We start from the raw sequence: 15,105 nt of genomic DNA, 5'->3' as shown, positions 1-15,105 counted from the left end.
TTATTTTCTTGTAGTGCATATATATATAAACATGATGTTTTATAGAAATCATTATTTTTCAAAAGTAAAAATTGAAAAAGGACTCAAGTTGAAAATACCAAAAAGGTTAAAAATATTACAATTCAAGTTTAGATTGAATAACTTTCCATATACAAAACCATATATAGAAAACCAATTACATTGTGACACATGGATAAAAATACAAAAGCATCTTTATCATCTTCTCTTTTCTTTTCTGACATTATCTTTGGCTTCTCTTTCCTTTGAGCATGTAGGGTAAAGTAAGTGTTTCCCTCTCCACCTATAAATATTTGTCTCTACAACCCCTAATTTCACTTGCACTCTCACCACCACTCACTCACCTCAAAACCACTTCATAAAACCATTAGTTGATTTCCAACCAAGCCCCCTATTGCTTAGCAATAGATACTATCCTATTTTTCATTGACAAACGTAATATATCTACCACTCATCTTTTTTCATCTGATTGATTTTATACAATTCCATCTTGATGATAAAATATCGAGTTCTAATCAAATCCATTGTTGTTGTATCTATCATATACATCAAATGATGATTTGGTTTCTTATGTATCTTGCTTTTGGGATCGTGTTTTGTTTATAGATTTATATTTTTTTTTTCCTTTTCGTTTGTAGAAAAAGAGTGAGACAAAGATGGAAGGACAGATCAAGCTAACAAGGGAACAATAAGCTTAAAGATTTGATTATTCTGAGTTAATTTACGCAGCCAAAACCTTTTAAAGGTATCGCTGGATTCTCTCGTTATCCTTTTCATTTATGTTTATGTTCTTAATCATAATCATATATGCATGTGTCGACCAATTAAATACAATAATTATAACAAAATAATGGGAAAAAATTAATAGATCACATAAGTTTGATTTTGTTGCTGGTAGGTTTCATATGATACCATGCCTTATTTGCCCCTTTACAAAATTTGATAGTATTTCTAAAGGAAAAAAGAAGAATTTTAGTGGTAGAACTTTATAAACATATACATACAGATCTAATAATTTTACCTTTTTAATTAAAATTAAATCAAATAATTTAATCGTATTCTTTGATCTTCTTGTGGTCATTTTATTGGCTTTAATTGGGAAAATGAATACAACAATTCCGTCCTTGTTCTATAATGTAGATCTGTATACATCGTCAAACTTCAAAGAATACGATTATAGTGTTGAACTAGTTTCGGAGATTTCATAGTGTTGATCTGTTGGTTAGGGCTTTTTTTAATTAATTCATTTGTTTGTGTTTATTATTTGTAATCTGCTGACTGTGATGTGTGATGCGTTATTTTTCTTTTGTCTTTTATCATTATTCTTTTTTGTCTTTGATTTCTACTGGTCGGTTTTTGTTTGTCTGTTACTCTTTTTAGTCTTTTATTTACAAGATCTGTAAAAAAAAAAAGTATTTTGACTTTGAGAGAGAGAGAGAGAGAGAGAGAGAGAGAGAGAGAGAGAGAGAGAGAGAGAGAGAGAGAGAGAGAGAGAGAGAGAGAGAGGTGTGACTGTGTCTAAATCCAAAAATAAAAATTTAAAAAAAAAACCCAATTTTGGAAAAAAATCCTTCTTGATTCTTATCATTTTCCAGGTCAAAGGAAAACTTTAAGAAACGTTTGACAAAAAAAAAAGAAGGAAAACATTAAGAAACCTTTTCCACAAGCCCTAATTTTTAGATCTAATGAGTTCTCATAATTTTATATCCCTCTACTATGTTTTTAATTTGTAGTAATTAATTAACTTATTTTCGTCTTTTCAACTCTTATTAGATCTTCCAGAAATCGAAAGAGCAAACATGTCCGAGCCAAACATGGTACCAGTGGATAACAATGGAGACAATGATAACAACGAGAACAATAACATGAACAACACTGATGTTGGACTTTACAACACTAATGGTGGAGCTGATGCTGGTGTTGAAGCTGATGCTGGTGTTGGAGCTGGTACTGAAGCTGAAGAAAGCGACAGTCGTGAAGAAGAAATGGGTAGCGATCAAGGTCCTTCTCGTAAGAGAAAAAAATACCATCGTCACAACCAATATCAGATTCAGGAGATGGAAGCGTAATTTAATTAATTTCTTCTCTTTTTATAACTCAACTTATATTATCTAACTCTAGAAATTATATATAATCATTTCACATCTTTTTCGTTTCTGTTGAATTAGTTTCTTCAAAGAGTGTCCTCACCCAGATGACAAACAAAGGAAGGATCTTGGCCGTCAATTGGGTTTAGCACCTGCTCAGATCAAATTCTGGTTCCAGAACAAACGCACTCAAAACAAGGTATATAGACATATTTAATGAATTTGTTACCATCTCACACATATTGTATTTAATGTATCTATAGACATGATTGATTGAGATTGTGATGATCGCTCATAACTATATGTTGAATTAGAATCCAGTTTTTAAGATTTTAGGTTTATCTGATTTAGTAAGGAATATATTATATCGTTTTGAAACGTGTGAAACACACATTACTAAACATTAGGTCAAGCAGGCAACACATGTACATATCTTACTTTAGTTAATGCATGTTTTCTTTCCACTTGAAAACCAAAAAACTTCATTACTTTTGTTGTTTCATATCCTAAGATAATGACTTAGTAATTGGTTTATTATGTAGTTTAAAATATTATTAAGAACCTTTTTTTGTTTTTGTTTTGCAGAATCAGCAAGAACGTTGTGAGAACACAGAACTTCGGTCATTGAACACCATGCTTAAATCTGAAAACGAACGGTTCCGAGAAGCTGTTTACTTAGCCTTGTGCCCTAAGTGTGGAGGCAAAACTGCAATTGGCGAAATGTCCTTCGAAGAACATCATCTTCGGATCGTAAACGCCCGGCTAAAGGAGGAGGTACTAGTTGTGAACATACACACACACACACACACTGACCACTACAATTTACATATAGCCAAACACATACATTAGAGAAGTTATAATAAATGACGCATACATATTACATTTAGAAGTTATTTAAAAAGTTGTATTTCTTGTTTTTTGGGGTTCTATAGATCAATGAATTGACTGCTCTGGCGGTAAGGTTTAGCAGCAAATCGGTAGTAAGCAATCCGGTTATGTCTCCTCGGCCTTCTAATCGTCCTCCAACTTTCGAGTTCGAGGCGGGATCATCTAGTGGAACTGGAGGAAACCTCTCGAGGGAAATCACTGGACCGGCAGATGCTGATTCGCGGATGATCATGGGGTTGGCAATTGGAGCCATGGAGGAGCTAATGTTGATGGCTCAAGTGGATGAACCACTGTGGATGGGAGGATTTAATGGCACTAGCCTAGCTTTGAACTTGGATGAATACGCTAGGACGTTTCGGAAGGGTCTCGGGCCTAGACTGAGCGGGTTTAGAACCGAGGCTTCCAGGGAAACCGCGCTCGTGGCAATGAATCCTACTGGCGTTGTTGAGATGCTCATGCAAGCGGTAAATTGAATTAATATCATTATATCAGATTATATGACCCTAATTAATACTTTCATATTATAACTAAATATGATCCTATTTCATAGTATATAACATTATATTATAAGGTGTGTAATTAACGATCTATATATATATTGGCAGAATCTTTGGTCGACAATGTTTGTAGGAATGGTTGGTAGAGCCATAACTCATGAGAATCTTTTGACTGATACTGCTGGAAACTTCAATGGAGCTCTCCAAATCGTAATTTTTCTATACGTTACTTTTTATTTATTTATACATTTGATATAATCTATAAGGGAGTTATAAAACAAAACTGAAACCATATTTGATGTAACGTATATAACCAATGTTGTGCTTTATCCATAGATGAGTGCTGAGTACCAAGTGCTTTCGCCGCTAGTCTCAACCCGCGAAAGCTACTTTGTCCGCTACTGTAGACAGCAAGGAGAGAATTTGTGGGCGGTGGTGGATGTTTCCATCGACCATCTCTTTCCAAATATCCACATGAAATGTCGCCGCAGACCCTCTGGGTGCTTGATTCAAGAAACCCCTAATGGTTACTCTAAGGTAAACCTATTGTTGTCTCATGCATTATGGTTATTTAGTGTATGCATGGTTTCATATTTTAATTAATGATTGTTTTTGCTGGTTTGGAAAAAAAGGTAACGTGGGTTGAACATGTGGAAGTAGATGACAGAGAAGCAAATCAAAACATATTCAAGCACTTCATCAGTTCTGGTCAAGCTTTTGCTGCTAACCGCTGGGTTGCAACATTGGAACGCCAGTGCGAGAGGATTGCTAGCATCATGACTACAGATTTTCGATCCGTGGATTCGCCTGATCACCTTGGTAATTTTTTTTTTTTTTTACTACTCAAAGAAATGTGTTTATTTCTTTAATGTTTCTTTTTTACTAACCATTCTGAGAGTTTTGTGATATGGTGCAGTGCTAACGGACCATGGAAAGATGAGCATTCTGAAACTAGCTGAGCGGGTCTCAAGAAACTTCTTTGTTGGGCTGACCAGTTCGATGGGGACTACGTTTTCTGGTGCTGGAGGAGATGATATCAGAGTGATGACAATGAAGAACATAAATGATCCAGGAAGGCCTCCTGGTGTCGTTATTTCTGCAGCCACTTCGTTTTGGGTTCCTGCTCCTCCTAATATTGTCTTTGACTCTCTCAGAGATGTGGATCATCGAGACAGTGTATACTTATAATTTAGGACAAGACTTCTCTTTTTTTGTCTTTTTTTCTTTCTATGACTTCCTTATATAACATGTTTTGAAATATCTATCTGCAGTGGGATGTCCTCTGCGGCGGAGGGGTGGTTGTGCATAAGATATCAGAGATTGCAAATGGGAGAGACAGCAGGAACTGTGCAACTTTACTCAGGGTAAAGAGAGCTGAGTTGTGTGTTTTGAGAATGCATACTTTTGTTACTCTTTTGGTATGTGACCGATGTTTTGTTTTGGTTACAGAATGCAATTCCTTGCGAGAAGAATATGATGATAATTCAAGAGACCTCTACTGATCCAACAGCTTCATTTGTGGTCTATGCGCCTGTTGATACGGCATCAATAGAGGGTGTTCTCAGTGAAGGTCAAGATCCTGACTACGTGCCTCTCCTGCCATCTGGTATTGCTATTCTTCCGGATGGTATGGGTGATGAGCATGGAGGATCACTCCTGACCGTTTCCTTCCAGATGCTTGTTGAAGAAGTTCATATGGGTAAGCTGAGTATTACCTCTGTTGCAACCGCTGAGACCCTGATTCGTACAACCGTGATGAAGATCAAAGCTTTGTTTCCTTTTCAGATTGCAACACCCTCGCTCGGTAATTTTTTTGAATCTGTTTCATAAACAAACTTAATACTTATCGAATACTTGCTACTCAATTAAGGTGCTGATGACGTTTTTGTTTGGTATTTTTACAGGAAAGTAAGCTAAATGGAAGATTGAATCAAGGAAGAAAGAGGAGAAGTGTGTTTGTGTGGAAGATTGGTTTTGAGAGTTAATTGGAGAGCTTCAAAAGGGGAGGAGTCAAGAACGAACCCAAAGAGATTTGTTCTTTATGAGGTTCGGGATTTGACTTGCCCTGGAATATATACCCATTCAAGATGGGAAAATAAAAAAAACAACTTTGTTATTTCATTTGAGTCTTTTGTTTCTTCTTGTCATTGTTGGAACCTTCTGTTATTTCAGTTGAGTCATTGTTGCAACCTTTCGTTATTTCAGTTGAGTCTTATGATTCCTTGTCTTTGTGGGAACCTTTTGTTATTTCAGCATTTGAGTTATTGAGTACTCCTTTTCTCTATGTGAGTTTCAAGTTTGCCTTTTTTTTATATTTTGTTGTTGATAATATTGGCTTTATATCACCCTTATATATATATATTTCTTTTGTTGTATATTTCTGGACTTTGATTTATCATAAGTTCACACCTTTTCTTCCCAAGACTCTATTAGTTTTGCAGGAGAGCTTAACGAGTTTTTGGCTGATGGCTATGGTTATCGATTGACCAAAAAAACCAACCAGACTAAACAAAATCTGAGCTGATGAAACCCAATCTTGGGTTGTGATTTGTCAAGACCCCAATATGTAGACTTTTTTTTTGGTGAGGTGACTTGTAAATACCTTCAATTTTAACTTCATTTCATCTCAAACAAGAACACACATGATATTGCTAAGAAAAAACAACAAGAATCCAGCCGAAAGGTTCAAAATTTTCTCAAAAGAAAAAAAAAGTTAAAAAGCAAAATCCACCTTAGCAGAAATTCTCAAGAGACAAAAAAAAAGAGACATACACTTGCTGATCATCGGTTAACTTTAAGCACGCTTTCTCCTGGCCAAAACAATGGGTCTCTTGCCAACAGCTCCATTGTTTGATTGAGAAAGAAGACCGCGGAGAAGAGCAAGAACACCAACTCCCATGAATGGTACATAAATCATCAACAATTTCTCAGATGCCTTCCCTGAACCTATCATCTCTCCCAGTATAGCAGCCTAATGAAAATAAGTAAAAAATAGTTAAAAAATCAGATTCTAAATCACAAGGCATATATATTATATATATACCATAAGTAACATCCCCAAAGCAAAAAGATTCACATTGCAGAACAGTAAGACAAGTTCATAGTCTCATACTAATTCTAATAACCATGAATGAAACTGGTCAACCATAATTGAAATTAACAAAATGCATTTGTAATCAAAATGAAATCTTGAATCAAGCATATACAGATCCCACTACTCTGTTTTATAGACTATATAATACATTATCAAATCCAATAAGCAGATCTATTCATATTTCACCACATCAGGCTCAAGCTTTTCAGATCAATAATACAACTAATAGTTTCGGCAGATCCACAAAATCAAACACATTAAATGAAGTATATCTAATGCTGTACCATTGAAGCCACGACGGAAGCTCCGTACACCATAGATGTGGTACCGAACCACGATTTCCCAGCGAGAATTGCGTAGACGTTGAGGATCGAGAGCGGCCAAAGAAGCAAAAGCTCGTGCCATACGAGTCCGACGAGGAAATGTGGCTTCTCAATGGCAAGATAATCACCAAATTCGGCTACGTACCAGCGATTCAGATCGACGAGAAACGAAGGGAAGATATCTCCGGGGAGACTCATTTGGCCGTCGATGAGCGGCGCAACGACCGCCATCAGAGCAAAGTACAAGAAGAGAACAGCATCGATCACCTTGCAAATTGCTCCCATTGTTTTTTTTTTTCTTTTTTTTTGCTTTGATCTATCGTTGACCGCGAAAACGAAGAAGACGAAGGAAGAAGAAGAACCGCCCTACTTAAAGTAATTGACGAAATCTATATTAAACCGAACCGGTTGAACCGTCTGCTATTATTCCGGTTCGATTCCGGTTCAATTTGTTTTAATTACATTATTATCGTCTGACTAAGAGAATTCATCAACACAACTCACAAAGTGACTTTCAAAAGGCTAAAAAGTGTCTTCTAGAAGTTAGAAACAACTATTCCTCTTCATCGTCTGAATCAGACACACCACAAGAAGTTAAAACTTAAAAAAAACAGAGAATAATAATAAAGTGCATATTGAATGTACTAATAGGAGCCCAAATCATCTGTTACAGAATATCTCAAGTTGGAAACATTTCCATAAGCTTCACGTCCTCTACATGGTCGACAAAGCTCTGAAGATTATTATGAATTATATCCATTCCTTGCATTACAACTTTTCTGACAGTTTGGCTCTCCAAATTGTAGTAGAAAACACGTAAAGGGGCGGGTGAATATTTGGTTGACAACACAATTTCATTAGTACCGGTCACTCCAACAAAGACTAACTTAGCCTTCCTAACTACATTCTTCCACAAAGGTGGCAATACGAACCTATGCTTTAACCATTCGTGTTTCTCTGCGTCTATTAAAACCCACAACTGAAGACATTTAGTATGTCCAGTAACTGGCCTCAACTCAATATCTGACACATCAAGTGCACCTAATTTGCCCTTGTAGTTAACCAGGGTTGATCCAACCATACCATTGTCAAGGTTAATATCTGTAAACTTTTCAGACCTAACATCAAAGCAAATTACCTTAAAAACCCCATCAACCGAAGCCGGATAATACAAACCACCATTGATGCATATTCCAGTTTCAAAATCTTTATATAGAAGCTGAGGGGGAATACTAGAGTCGATCATTCTCCATGACAGTTTTCCATACCCTAATGTTAGAACTTGATGCTCCCCACATATCCTCCTTAGGTTGCCATATTTTGGATTTGGACAGGTCATGGCCAATACCTTGAATTGTTTACCAACTGGATCATATCCCAAGTAGCTTATCACATTAACTCTCTCCGTCTTCACTTTGGGTAAAGGTAAAAACTGACCGGTGCTAGGGTCACATATCACCGGCACCGTTTCCGTCTTTTCATTTATGATCGGCTTATTTATAAGACAGACCAAACCATGGACAAGACCACTGTACATTTCACAAATACCATCCAAGGGAAATTGAATAAGACGAGTGACGACTACAGTAGACGAGTTCACATCCGGATTATGAAGCTGAGGCGAGGAGAAAAAGGTCAACACACCTCTGTTTTTGCCGGCGACCAATAGTTGTGGACGAGCCAAAGATCTGGTGAAGAACATGTTGGATACAATCCAAGTCCCACATCTGAAGTTTGAAGGGACTATCATTAATATATAAAGGGTTAGGGTCAATCTACTAATTGCCAATTGGTTTTTAGTTAGAAGCCCAAGATAAGCCCAAATTTAACATGGTATCAGAGCCCAAGGTTAAAAATCCTGGTGGATTTAGAAAAGTGGATAAGGACATGCCTCTTGTCAACCCGAGTAATGGGGGCCCAAGAAGGGGTTTATTATCGGTCCAAGAGGGATTGGTTCGAGATGGAGTTGTCATCTCGAGGAGGCGTGGTCCTTGGATTGAAGGGGAGATTGTTGGATACAATCCAAGTCCCACATCTGAAGTTTGAAGGGACTATCATTAATATATAAAGGGTTAGGGTCAATCTACTAATTGCCAATTGGTTTTTAGTTAGAAGTCCAAGATAAGCCCAAATTTAACAGAACAACTCAGTGAAATCTGCACAGCCAAGTGTGGAGGCCCATAGCTTCGACACGCAACGACATATCACTACAGATTTCGCCGTCAACCTCGAGAATATCTCGTAAACGAGATCAATTGGGATCGGTAATACGTTTCCTCCTGAAGTTTTCGGCCGCGTACGGTGTTAAGAAATTATTACATCATCCTCAGAGACGTGCTGCCGCCGTGTTTTCATGGCGGAGAAGACAACTGTTTCAAACCCTAGCTTCAACTGCAGTTTTGATTTTAAGAGGTCGCGAAAGGAAGGAAGGGAAGGGTTGCAACTGCCAAAAAAAAACTCGTTTTAGTTTAAACTGAACCGTTAAACCGGCTGTCAGTATTCCAGATCACTATTTAATTTTAAGTCACGACAGATAGTGGACGAACCAACCAGTCAGAGTAATGAGTTGGAAAACCTGTTTTCGTAAGCAAAACGTATTGTTCTCAGGTTTGATTTAAGAATTTAAAGATTGATTTAAACAACATTTTTTCTTATTGCTTAAGAAAAATATCTCAAAAACTTAAGCACTCAGGTTATCTCTTTCTCAAATCATAAGTTATATCACAATCTGACATCTCTTTATATATAAAACGTTAATTCTAATCATATTGGAAAACACTTATGTTTAGATAGCTCATAAAAATCTCTGATCCTTATCTCTAACCATAACTTTGTTTAGATTAGGATTACTTTATTCTCAAGTAAACTCATGTTTAAGCCAATATTCTCTTTTCTAAGAGCATGTGCATCAGCATACCCACACACCGTCCCACATAATAAAGGATTTAATTTTAAATAGAAATGAATTTCATAAGCAAGAAACGTATCTACACAGGGGACGTATTTTCGTCCGTCCCTCAAGACACGTGGCGGGGTGTTATTGGTTGCTGTCGTTTGGGCGAGGGTGAACCCAAAAAATCGTGGTCGCGAGACTTTTATTTTATTTCCGTCTTTCTTTCTTCACTCTCTCTCTCTCTCTCGAAGGCGATTTTATCCCAATGGTCGATCTCTTTGAAATTTGGCTGAAGCAAAGGCAAATCGGCCGTCAATTTCCTCACGCCGGTTGCAATAGAAATAGGTTTGTGTTCCAACTTCGTTTCCTTCGTTTCCTTGGATGATTTTGTTTTTTTGATGTATTATCTTCTTTCGGTTTAAGGCAATTGTTTATGTGATTGGATAGATTTTTCTCTGAGTTTTGATTCGAGTGTTGACTATATGTATGTATATGTTCTCTCTGAATTTAATTTTAATTTAGGGTTTCGTAATTTGTTCTGGATTTCGATTTAGAGTTTCGCTTTAGGGATTCGATTTCGTTTTTAGGGGTTTCGATTTAGGGTTTCGATTTAGGGTTTCATATTAGTTTCTCTTTGATTTTAGATTATGATTTAATAACTATCTTAAAATTGGTTCTAATTCTACGAAATTTATTTGGGGATGCAGATTTCAAAGGATAAAGTTTGTTGCTTTGGTCGTATTTCGAATGGGATAGCAAGCGTTAGTCAATCCCTACATGGTAAGTGAAGCCTTTTCTTATGAATGAAAATTAGTTTTAACATTGCTCTTATTTGTTGTGAAACTTGATTGTTTTATGTTAAACCGAGTTTAACATTGCACTTGTTTGTTGTTTATGAGTTTCCTCAACCTCACCTAAAGAAAGCCTCACATAAAGAAAAATCACGGAACAAGTAGCAACAATCAGGCAGTCAAAGGTAAATAATCGATTCCATTAGCATCAAAAATGTCAATTTCTTGTTGTTTGTTGTATACTTGGGGTATGGAGTGGTATCATTTTTTTGATTTGGTAGACTAGTTCATTTGATTTGTATCTTTAGATTCGTCAAGTGTAGTTGATGATTGATGAGAGCTAATTAGTATACGGAAATCATATGAACTAGTCAGTTAATTAATCATACGAAAATCATATAAATTTGCATTTGCATTAATTTATGTAACTAAAGCTACTTTTATAAGCTGACAGTATATCTAATGTAACATTTGTGTAACTAAAGCTACTTATATAAACTGACAGTATATCTAATTTATGTAACTAAAGCTACTTATATAAACTGACAGTATAACTAAAGCTACTCTCAGCCTTCATATGTAACTAAAGCTGAGAGTATAACTAAGTTTGTATAACTAAGTTTCAAAAATGTAAAACTCTTAACAAAACTCTATTCTTTCTAAAAAACAGAGTTGAAGATTTTTTAAGACAAACAGTCATAGACTTCAAGTAGTTGGTGTACTTGATATTTGTTGTCATAAATTGTGATTAGACTTAGGTAGTTGAAGCTTTGGTCATTATGAATGGTAATTTATTACTTGATACTTTTTCACCCTTTAAACACCAAACCAGCCTTCAATCTTTCTCCATCATCTTCTCTCTCTCGTTTTTGGTTCTTGGTTCTTTGGTTCTTCTTTTAAACACGAAACCATACTTCCCTCTTATCCTAATCATCTCAATCTCTTCTTCCTATGAGTTCTTACAATAGTTATTTAGATCTTCTCAACAGTCAAGGAGAGTCACTTAACCAAGATAACTCTTCTTACGAAATACCTCAATGGAGCTCTCAACAATCCCCGGATGTACCTCTTTCTCAAGAGGCACCTGTCAAGAAGGATAGGAAGAAGTGGAATCCGGCTGACGATGAAATTTTGATCAGTGTGTGGTTGAATACTTCGAAGGACCCCATTATTGCTAATCAACAAAAGGGAGGAAGCTTTTGGCAAAGGGTTCAAAAGTACTATACAGCGTCTCCTCATGCGATAGCCAACGGTGAACAAGGGCTGAACATAAACTGTAAACAGAGGTGGTTCAAGATCAATGAGCACACTAACAAGTTCTGTGGGGCTTATGCAGCTGCGGAGAGACTAAACAGTAGTTGACACTCTGAGAACGATGTGCTGAAGGTGGCTCACGATATATACTTCTCTGACTATAAGACGAAGTTTACAATGGAGCATTGCTGGTGTTTGTTAAGGTTTGAGCAGAAATTCCTTAACCAAAACATGATTAACACACCATCACCTTCTGTCAGAACAAAGAGGAAACCAGTAGGTGCAGCTTCACAATCCGAGGCAACCCCCACTGAAGAAGACTCTGAGATAAGGCCTCAAGGTGTCAAGGCTGCGAAGGCTGACAGGAAGAAAGCTCAGGGAAAGGCTCTTGCTGAGTACAAGAGCATGTGGGAAGTCAAGAAGGTGGATATGGCTGAAAAGGAGAAGCTACAGAAGCTTGGCATACTAGACACACTTCTTGCCAAACCAGAGCCACTTAGTGCAGCTGATCAACTTATAAAGGATAAGATAGTTGCACAGTATTTTGCAGATTGATGTATTGACCTAAAACCGCAACTTTGTATTTCTGTTTCAATATTAAATTATGTGTTCTCTTTGTTATCTATAAATTTATGTGATGTCTTTGTTATCTATAAATTATGTGTTTGAATTTCTTGTTTATTTCAACTGATGAGCAATAACTGTTCTTGAATAATGTTAACTGTTCTTGTTTATTTCAACTGATGAGCTATAACTGTTCTTGAATAATGTTAACTGTTATTGTTTATTTCAACTGATGAGCTATAATATGTCTGTTCTTGGTTATTTCCAGGTTAAGTATCTGATGGGACAAGACTACAGCTACTCACAGTCTGATTCATCAGATGAGTATGATAGATATTCGCAGGACACTGAGGAGAGGGAAGTGGAAGCTTTGATTCGGATGGATGAGGCTGAGAGTAACTTACTCAACACTCAGGTGACTCTATACCCTCCCCAACCTGAGGTTGAATTCGGATTCCCTAAGGTATGTTACTGTGGTGGTCAGCCTATTTTGTCCTCAAGCGAGAACAAAAGGTAAGTGGTTTAACATTGCCATATTATTAAGTGATTTCAAATGTATTAACCTGAGGTTGAATTGATTTGCGATGTTGTATATGTTAATGCAGGTTCTTCACATGTGGGAATGTTGATGATGGCGATATGCATATTCACAAGTGGTGGGATGCAGCAGTCATGGAGGAGATAAGTGAGATGAACAGACAATGTGAACTGCTGATGGAGAAGGTAGATAGCATCACATTCGCTTCTGACTATGACTCACACATCCGTAATGAAACTGAGCAGAAAATAGCCCAGTTAGAGAAGATAGTGTTTGAGCAAGGGAAGAGCAGAAATAAGTTTAGAAATTGTTTTGAAATGATGGTTTTGGTAATTTTTATTGTCATTGCTTTACTGGTAATTGTGGTTATGAAATGATGGTTCTGAACTTGTATGCCTATGAACTTGTAAGCTTGTATGCCTATGATTACCCGTGACAATTATCTGAACTTGTATGCCTATGAACTTGTAAACTTTTGTAAACATTGTCACGGGTTATGTGTATTGTTTCACATTGTCACGACATATGAGTATTGTTTCACATTGTCACGGGTTATGTGTACTCAAACAATGTCAGGTGTTTTGTATTCATTCATCAATACTCACAAGCAAAATAGTCAATTGTTTCGATGTGTCACAAGCAAAATTAAACAATCACGGGTAACACATATCTTCTCATCTCATTTACTCTATATATACTTCCTTTGTCGATGATGCAAAACCATATCTTCTCATCTCAATTACTCTTTTTCTATACTTCATTTCACCTCAATATCAAAATAAGATCTCAATCTTTTTTCTTGAAAAAATGTCATCTTCATCAAACCATTACCACTACCAAAGAGATGCTGTTGATGATTTTGATGCTTATTTTGATGATTATTTTGATAATTTTCTCGAAAATTCTAATATCATTCAAGAACCAGTTGAGCGAAAGAAACAGATCTTTATCCAGAGAAACCGGGAAGAAGGCCACAATAACCTTTGGAATGATTATTTCAGTGATACTCCAAGATACCCGGAGTATTTATTCCGGCGCCGGTTTCGGATGCACAGGCCATTGTTCATGCGTATTGTGCAACGCCTCGCTACCGAAGTCGAGAATTTCCAGCAATCCCAGGATGCAACCGGACGGGCTAGTCTATCACCAATACAAAAATGTACTGCAGCTATTCGTCAATTGACATATGGTACTGCATCCGACACAGTTGACGAGTATGTACAAATTGGTGCTTCAACAGCTCGGAAATGTTTGCACGAGTTTACCGCCGGAATAATCAACTTGTTTGGCGATGAATACCTAAGACGTCCCAGACCAGACGACCTAGAAAGACTACTCTATGAAAATGAAAAACGTGGATTTCCCGGGATGGTTGGGAGCATTGACTGCATGCATTGGGGGTGGAAGAATTGTCCAACAGCTTGAAAAGGGATGTATTCACGATCAACCGGAAACCAACAATCGTGTTGGAGGCGGTAGCTTCGTATGACCTCTGGATATGGCATGCTTTTTTTGGAGCTCCAGGTACTATGAACGATTAAATGTTTTTGATGACGTTCTTAACGGTCAAGCTCCGGAGGTCAACTTCTTTGTCAACGGAAGGGAGTACAATTTGGCGTACTTTCTCACGGATGGTATTTATCCAAAATGGGCCACTTTTATACAATCTATCCGGCTTCCACAAGGTATGAAAAATTCTCTCTTCTCTAAAAAAACAAGAAGTTGTGCGGAAAGATGTTGAGCGTGCCTTCGGAGTCTTGCAAGCTAGATTCGCCATTGTTAAAAACCCATCTCCTTTATGGGATAAATACAAAATAGTAAATGTTATGAGAGCATGCATAATACTCCATAATATGATTGTCGAGGACGAACGAGATACATACAGTTTCCGAAACATTGTTTCGGAATTTCAGCACGGAGAAAATGTGGATCAAACATATACCGTCGGTGCCGCCAGTTTGGGTTCAAATATGAGCAGTAAGATTACTTGTCGAACAAATATGCGGGATAAACAAGTCCATGACCAGTTAAAAAAAGATTGGATTGAGCATATTTGGACTAATTTTGGACATCTTCAAGATAATGAAGATTAATTAAAAAAACTCTATGTAACTAATAAAATGTTAGTTTTTAATTGTGATGTTTGTATGGTTAATGT

At 36.9% G+C, this 15,105-nt stretch overlaps 3 protein-coding genes and 3 pseudogenes across 3 annotated transcripts; 4 read left to right on the top strand and 2 right to left on the bottom strand.

Annotated features, from left to right (window-relative positions):
- The first annotated feature begins 237 nt into the window (after positions 1-237).
- LOC104786350 (homeobox-leucine zipper protein HDG3-like) lies at positions 238-5,772 on the top strand. The gene is made up of 13 exons (XM_010511726.3): positions 238-453; positions 657-763; positions 1,792-2,083; positions 2,187-2,304; positions 2,691-2,879; positions 3,038-3,457; positions 3,599-3,700; positions 3,827-4,027; positions 4,123-4,309; positions 4,407-4,666; positions 4,762-4,854; positions 4,940-5,294; positions 5,395-5,772. The coding sequence occupies exons 3-13, from the start codon at positions 1,818-1,820 to the stop codon at positions 5,400-5,402; spliced, it is 2,199 nt and encodes a 732-aa protein (XP_010510028.1). The 5' UTR covers positions 238-453; positions 657-763; positions 1,792-1,817; the 3' UTR covers positions 5,403-5,772.
- A 317-nt stretch (positions 5,773-6,089) lies between these two features.
- Positions 6,090-7,264, bottom strand: LOC104786349 (uncharacterized). Its single transcript, XM_010511725.2, has 2 exons — positions 6,869-7,264; positions 6,090-6,461 (listed from the first exon to the last, which is right to left on the bottom strand). Exons 1-2 carry the CDS (start codon positions 7,190-7,192, stop codon positions 6,285-6,287), a joined length of 501 nt encoding a protein of 166 aa, XP_010510027.2. The 5' UTR covers positions 7,193-7,264; the 3' UTR covers positions 6,090-6,284.
- Positions 7,265-7,586: 322 nt separating this feature from the next.
- On the bottom strand, positions 7,587-9,842 carry LOC104789080 (F-box protein DOR pseudogene; annotated as a pseudogene).
- Positions 9,843-11,542: 1,700 nt separating this feature from the next.
- LOC104789079 (glutathione S-transferase T3-like) lies at positions 11,543-12,400 on the top strand (annotated as a pseudogene).
- A 253-nt stretch (positions 12,401-12,653) lies between these two features.
- LOC147943447 (uncharacterized) lies at positions 12,654-13,335 on the top strand. The gene is made up of 2 exons (XM_087512244.1): positions 12,654-12,922; positions 13,015-13,335. Exons 1-2 carry the CDS (start codon positions 12,654-12,656, stop codon positions 13,322-13,324), a joined length of 579 nt encoding a protein of 192 aa, XP_087368370.1. The 3' UTR covers positions 13,325-13,335.
- Positions 13,336-13,516: 181 nt separating this feature from the next.
- On the top strand, positions 13,517-14,928 carry LOC147943446 (uncharacterized; annotated as a pseudogene).
- The last annotated feature ends 177 nt before the right edge of the window (positions 14,929-15,105 follow it).

This window comes from Camelina sativa, chromosome 5 (genome assembly GCF_030686135.1).
Source record: "Camelina sativa cultivar CO46 ecotype springtype chromosome 5, ASM3068613v1".
Lineage (NCBI taxonomy): Eukaryota > Viridiplantae > Streptophyta > Magnoliopsida > Brassicales > Brassicaceae > Camelina > Camelina sativa.
This window is presented reverse-complemented; position numbering and strand designations above follow the sequence as displayed.

Coding starts and splice junctions, on each gene's coding strand:
- LOC104786350 (XM_010511726.3), top strand. CDS start 1,818: ATGTCCGAGCCAAACATGGTACCAGTGGATAACAATGGAGACAATGAT. Junction 4,310..4,406: donor GGATTCGCCTGATCACCTTG/GTAATTTTTTTT, acceptor GATATGGTGCAG/TGCTAACGGACCATGGAAAG. Junction 4,855..4,939: donor ACTGTGCAACTTTACTCAGG/GTAAAGAGAGCT, acceptor TTTTGGTTACAG/AATGCAATTCCTTGCGAGAA.
- LOC104786349 (XM_010511725.2), bottom strand. CDS start 7,192: ATGGGAGCAATTTGCAAGGTGATCGATGCTGTTCTCTTCTTGTACTTT. Junction 6,462..6,868: donor CTTCCGTCGTGGCTTCAATG/GTACAGCATTAG, acceptor TATTTTCATTAG/GCTGCTATACTGGGAGAGAT.
- LOC147943447 (XM_087512244.1), top strand. CDS start 12,654: ATGTCTGTTCTTGGTTATTTCCAGGTTAAGTATCTGATGGGACAAGAC. Junction 12,923..13,014: donor TCCTCAAGCGAGAACAAAAG/GTAAGTGGTTTA, acceptor ATGTTAATGCAG/GTTCTTCACATGTGGGAATG.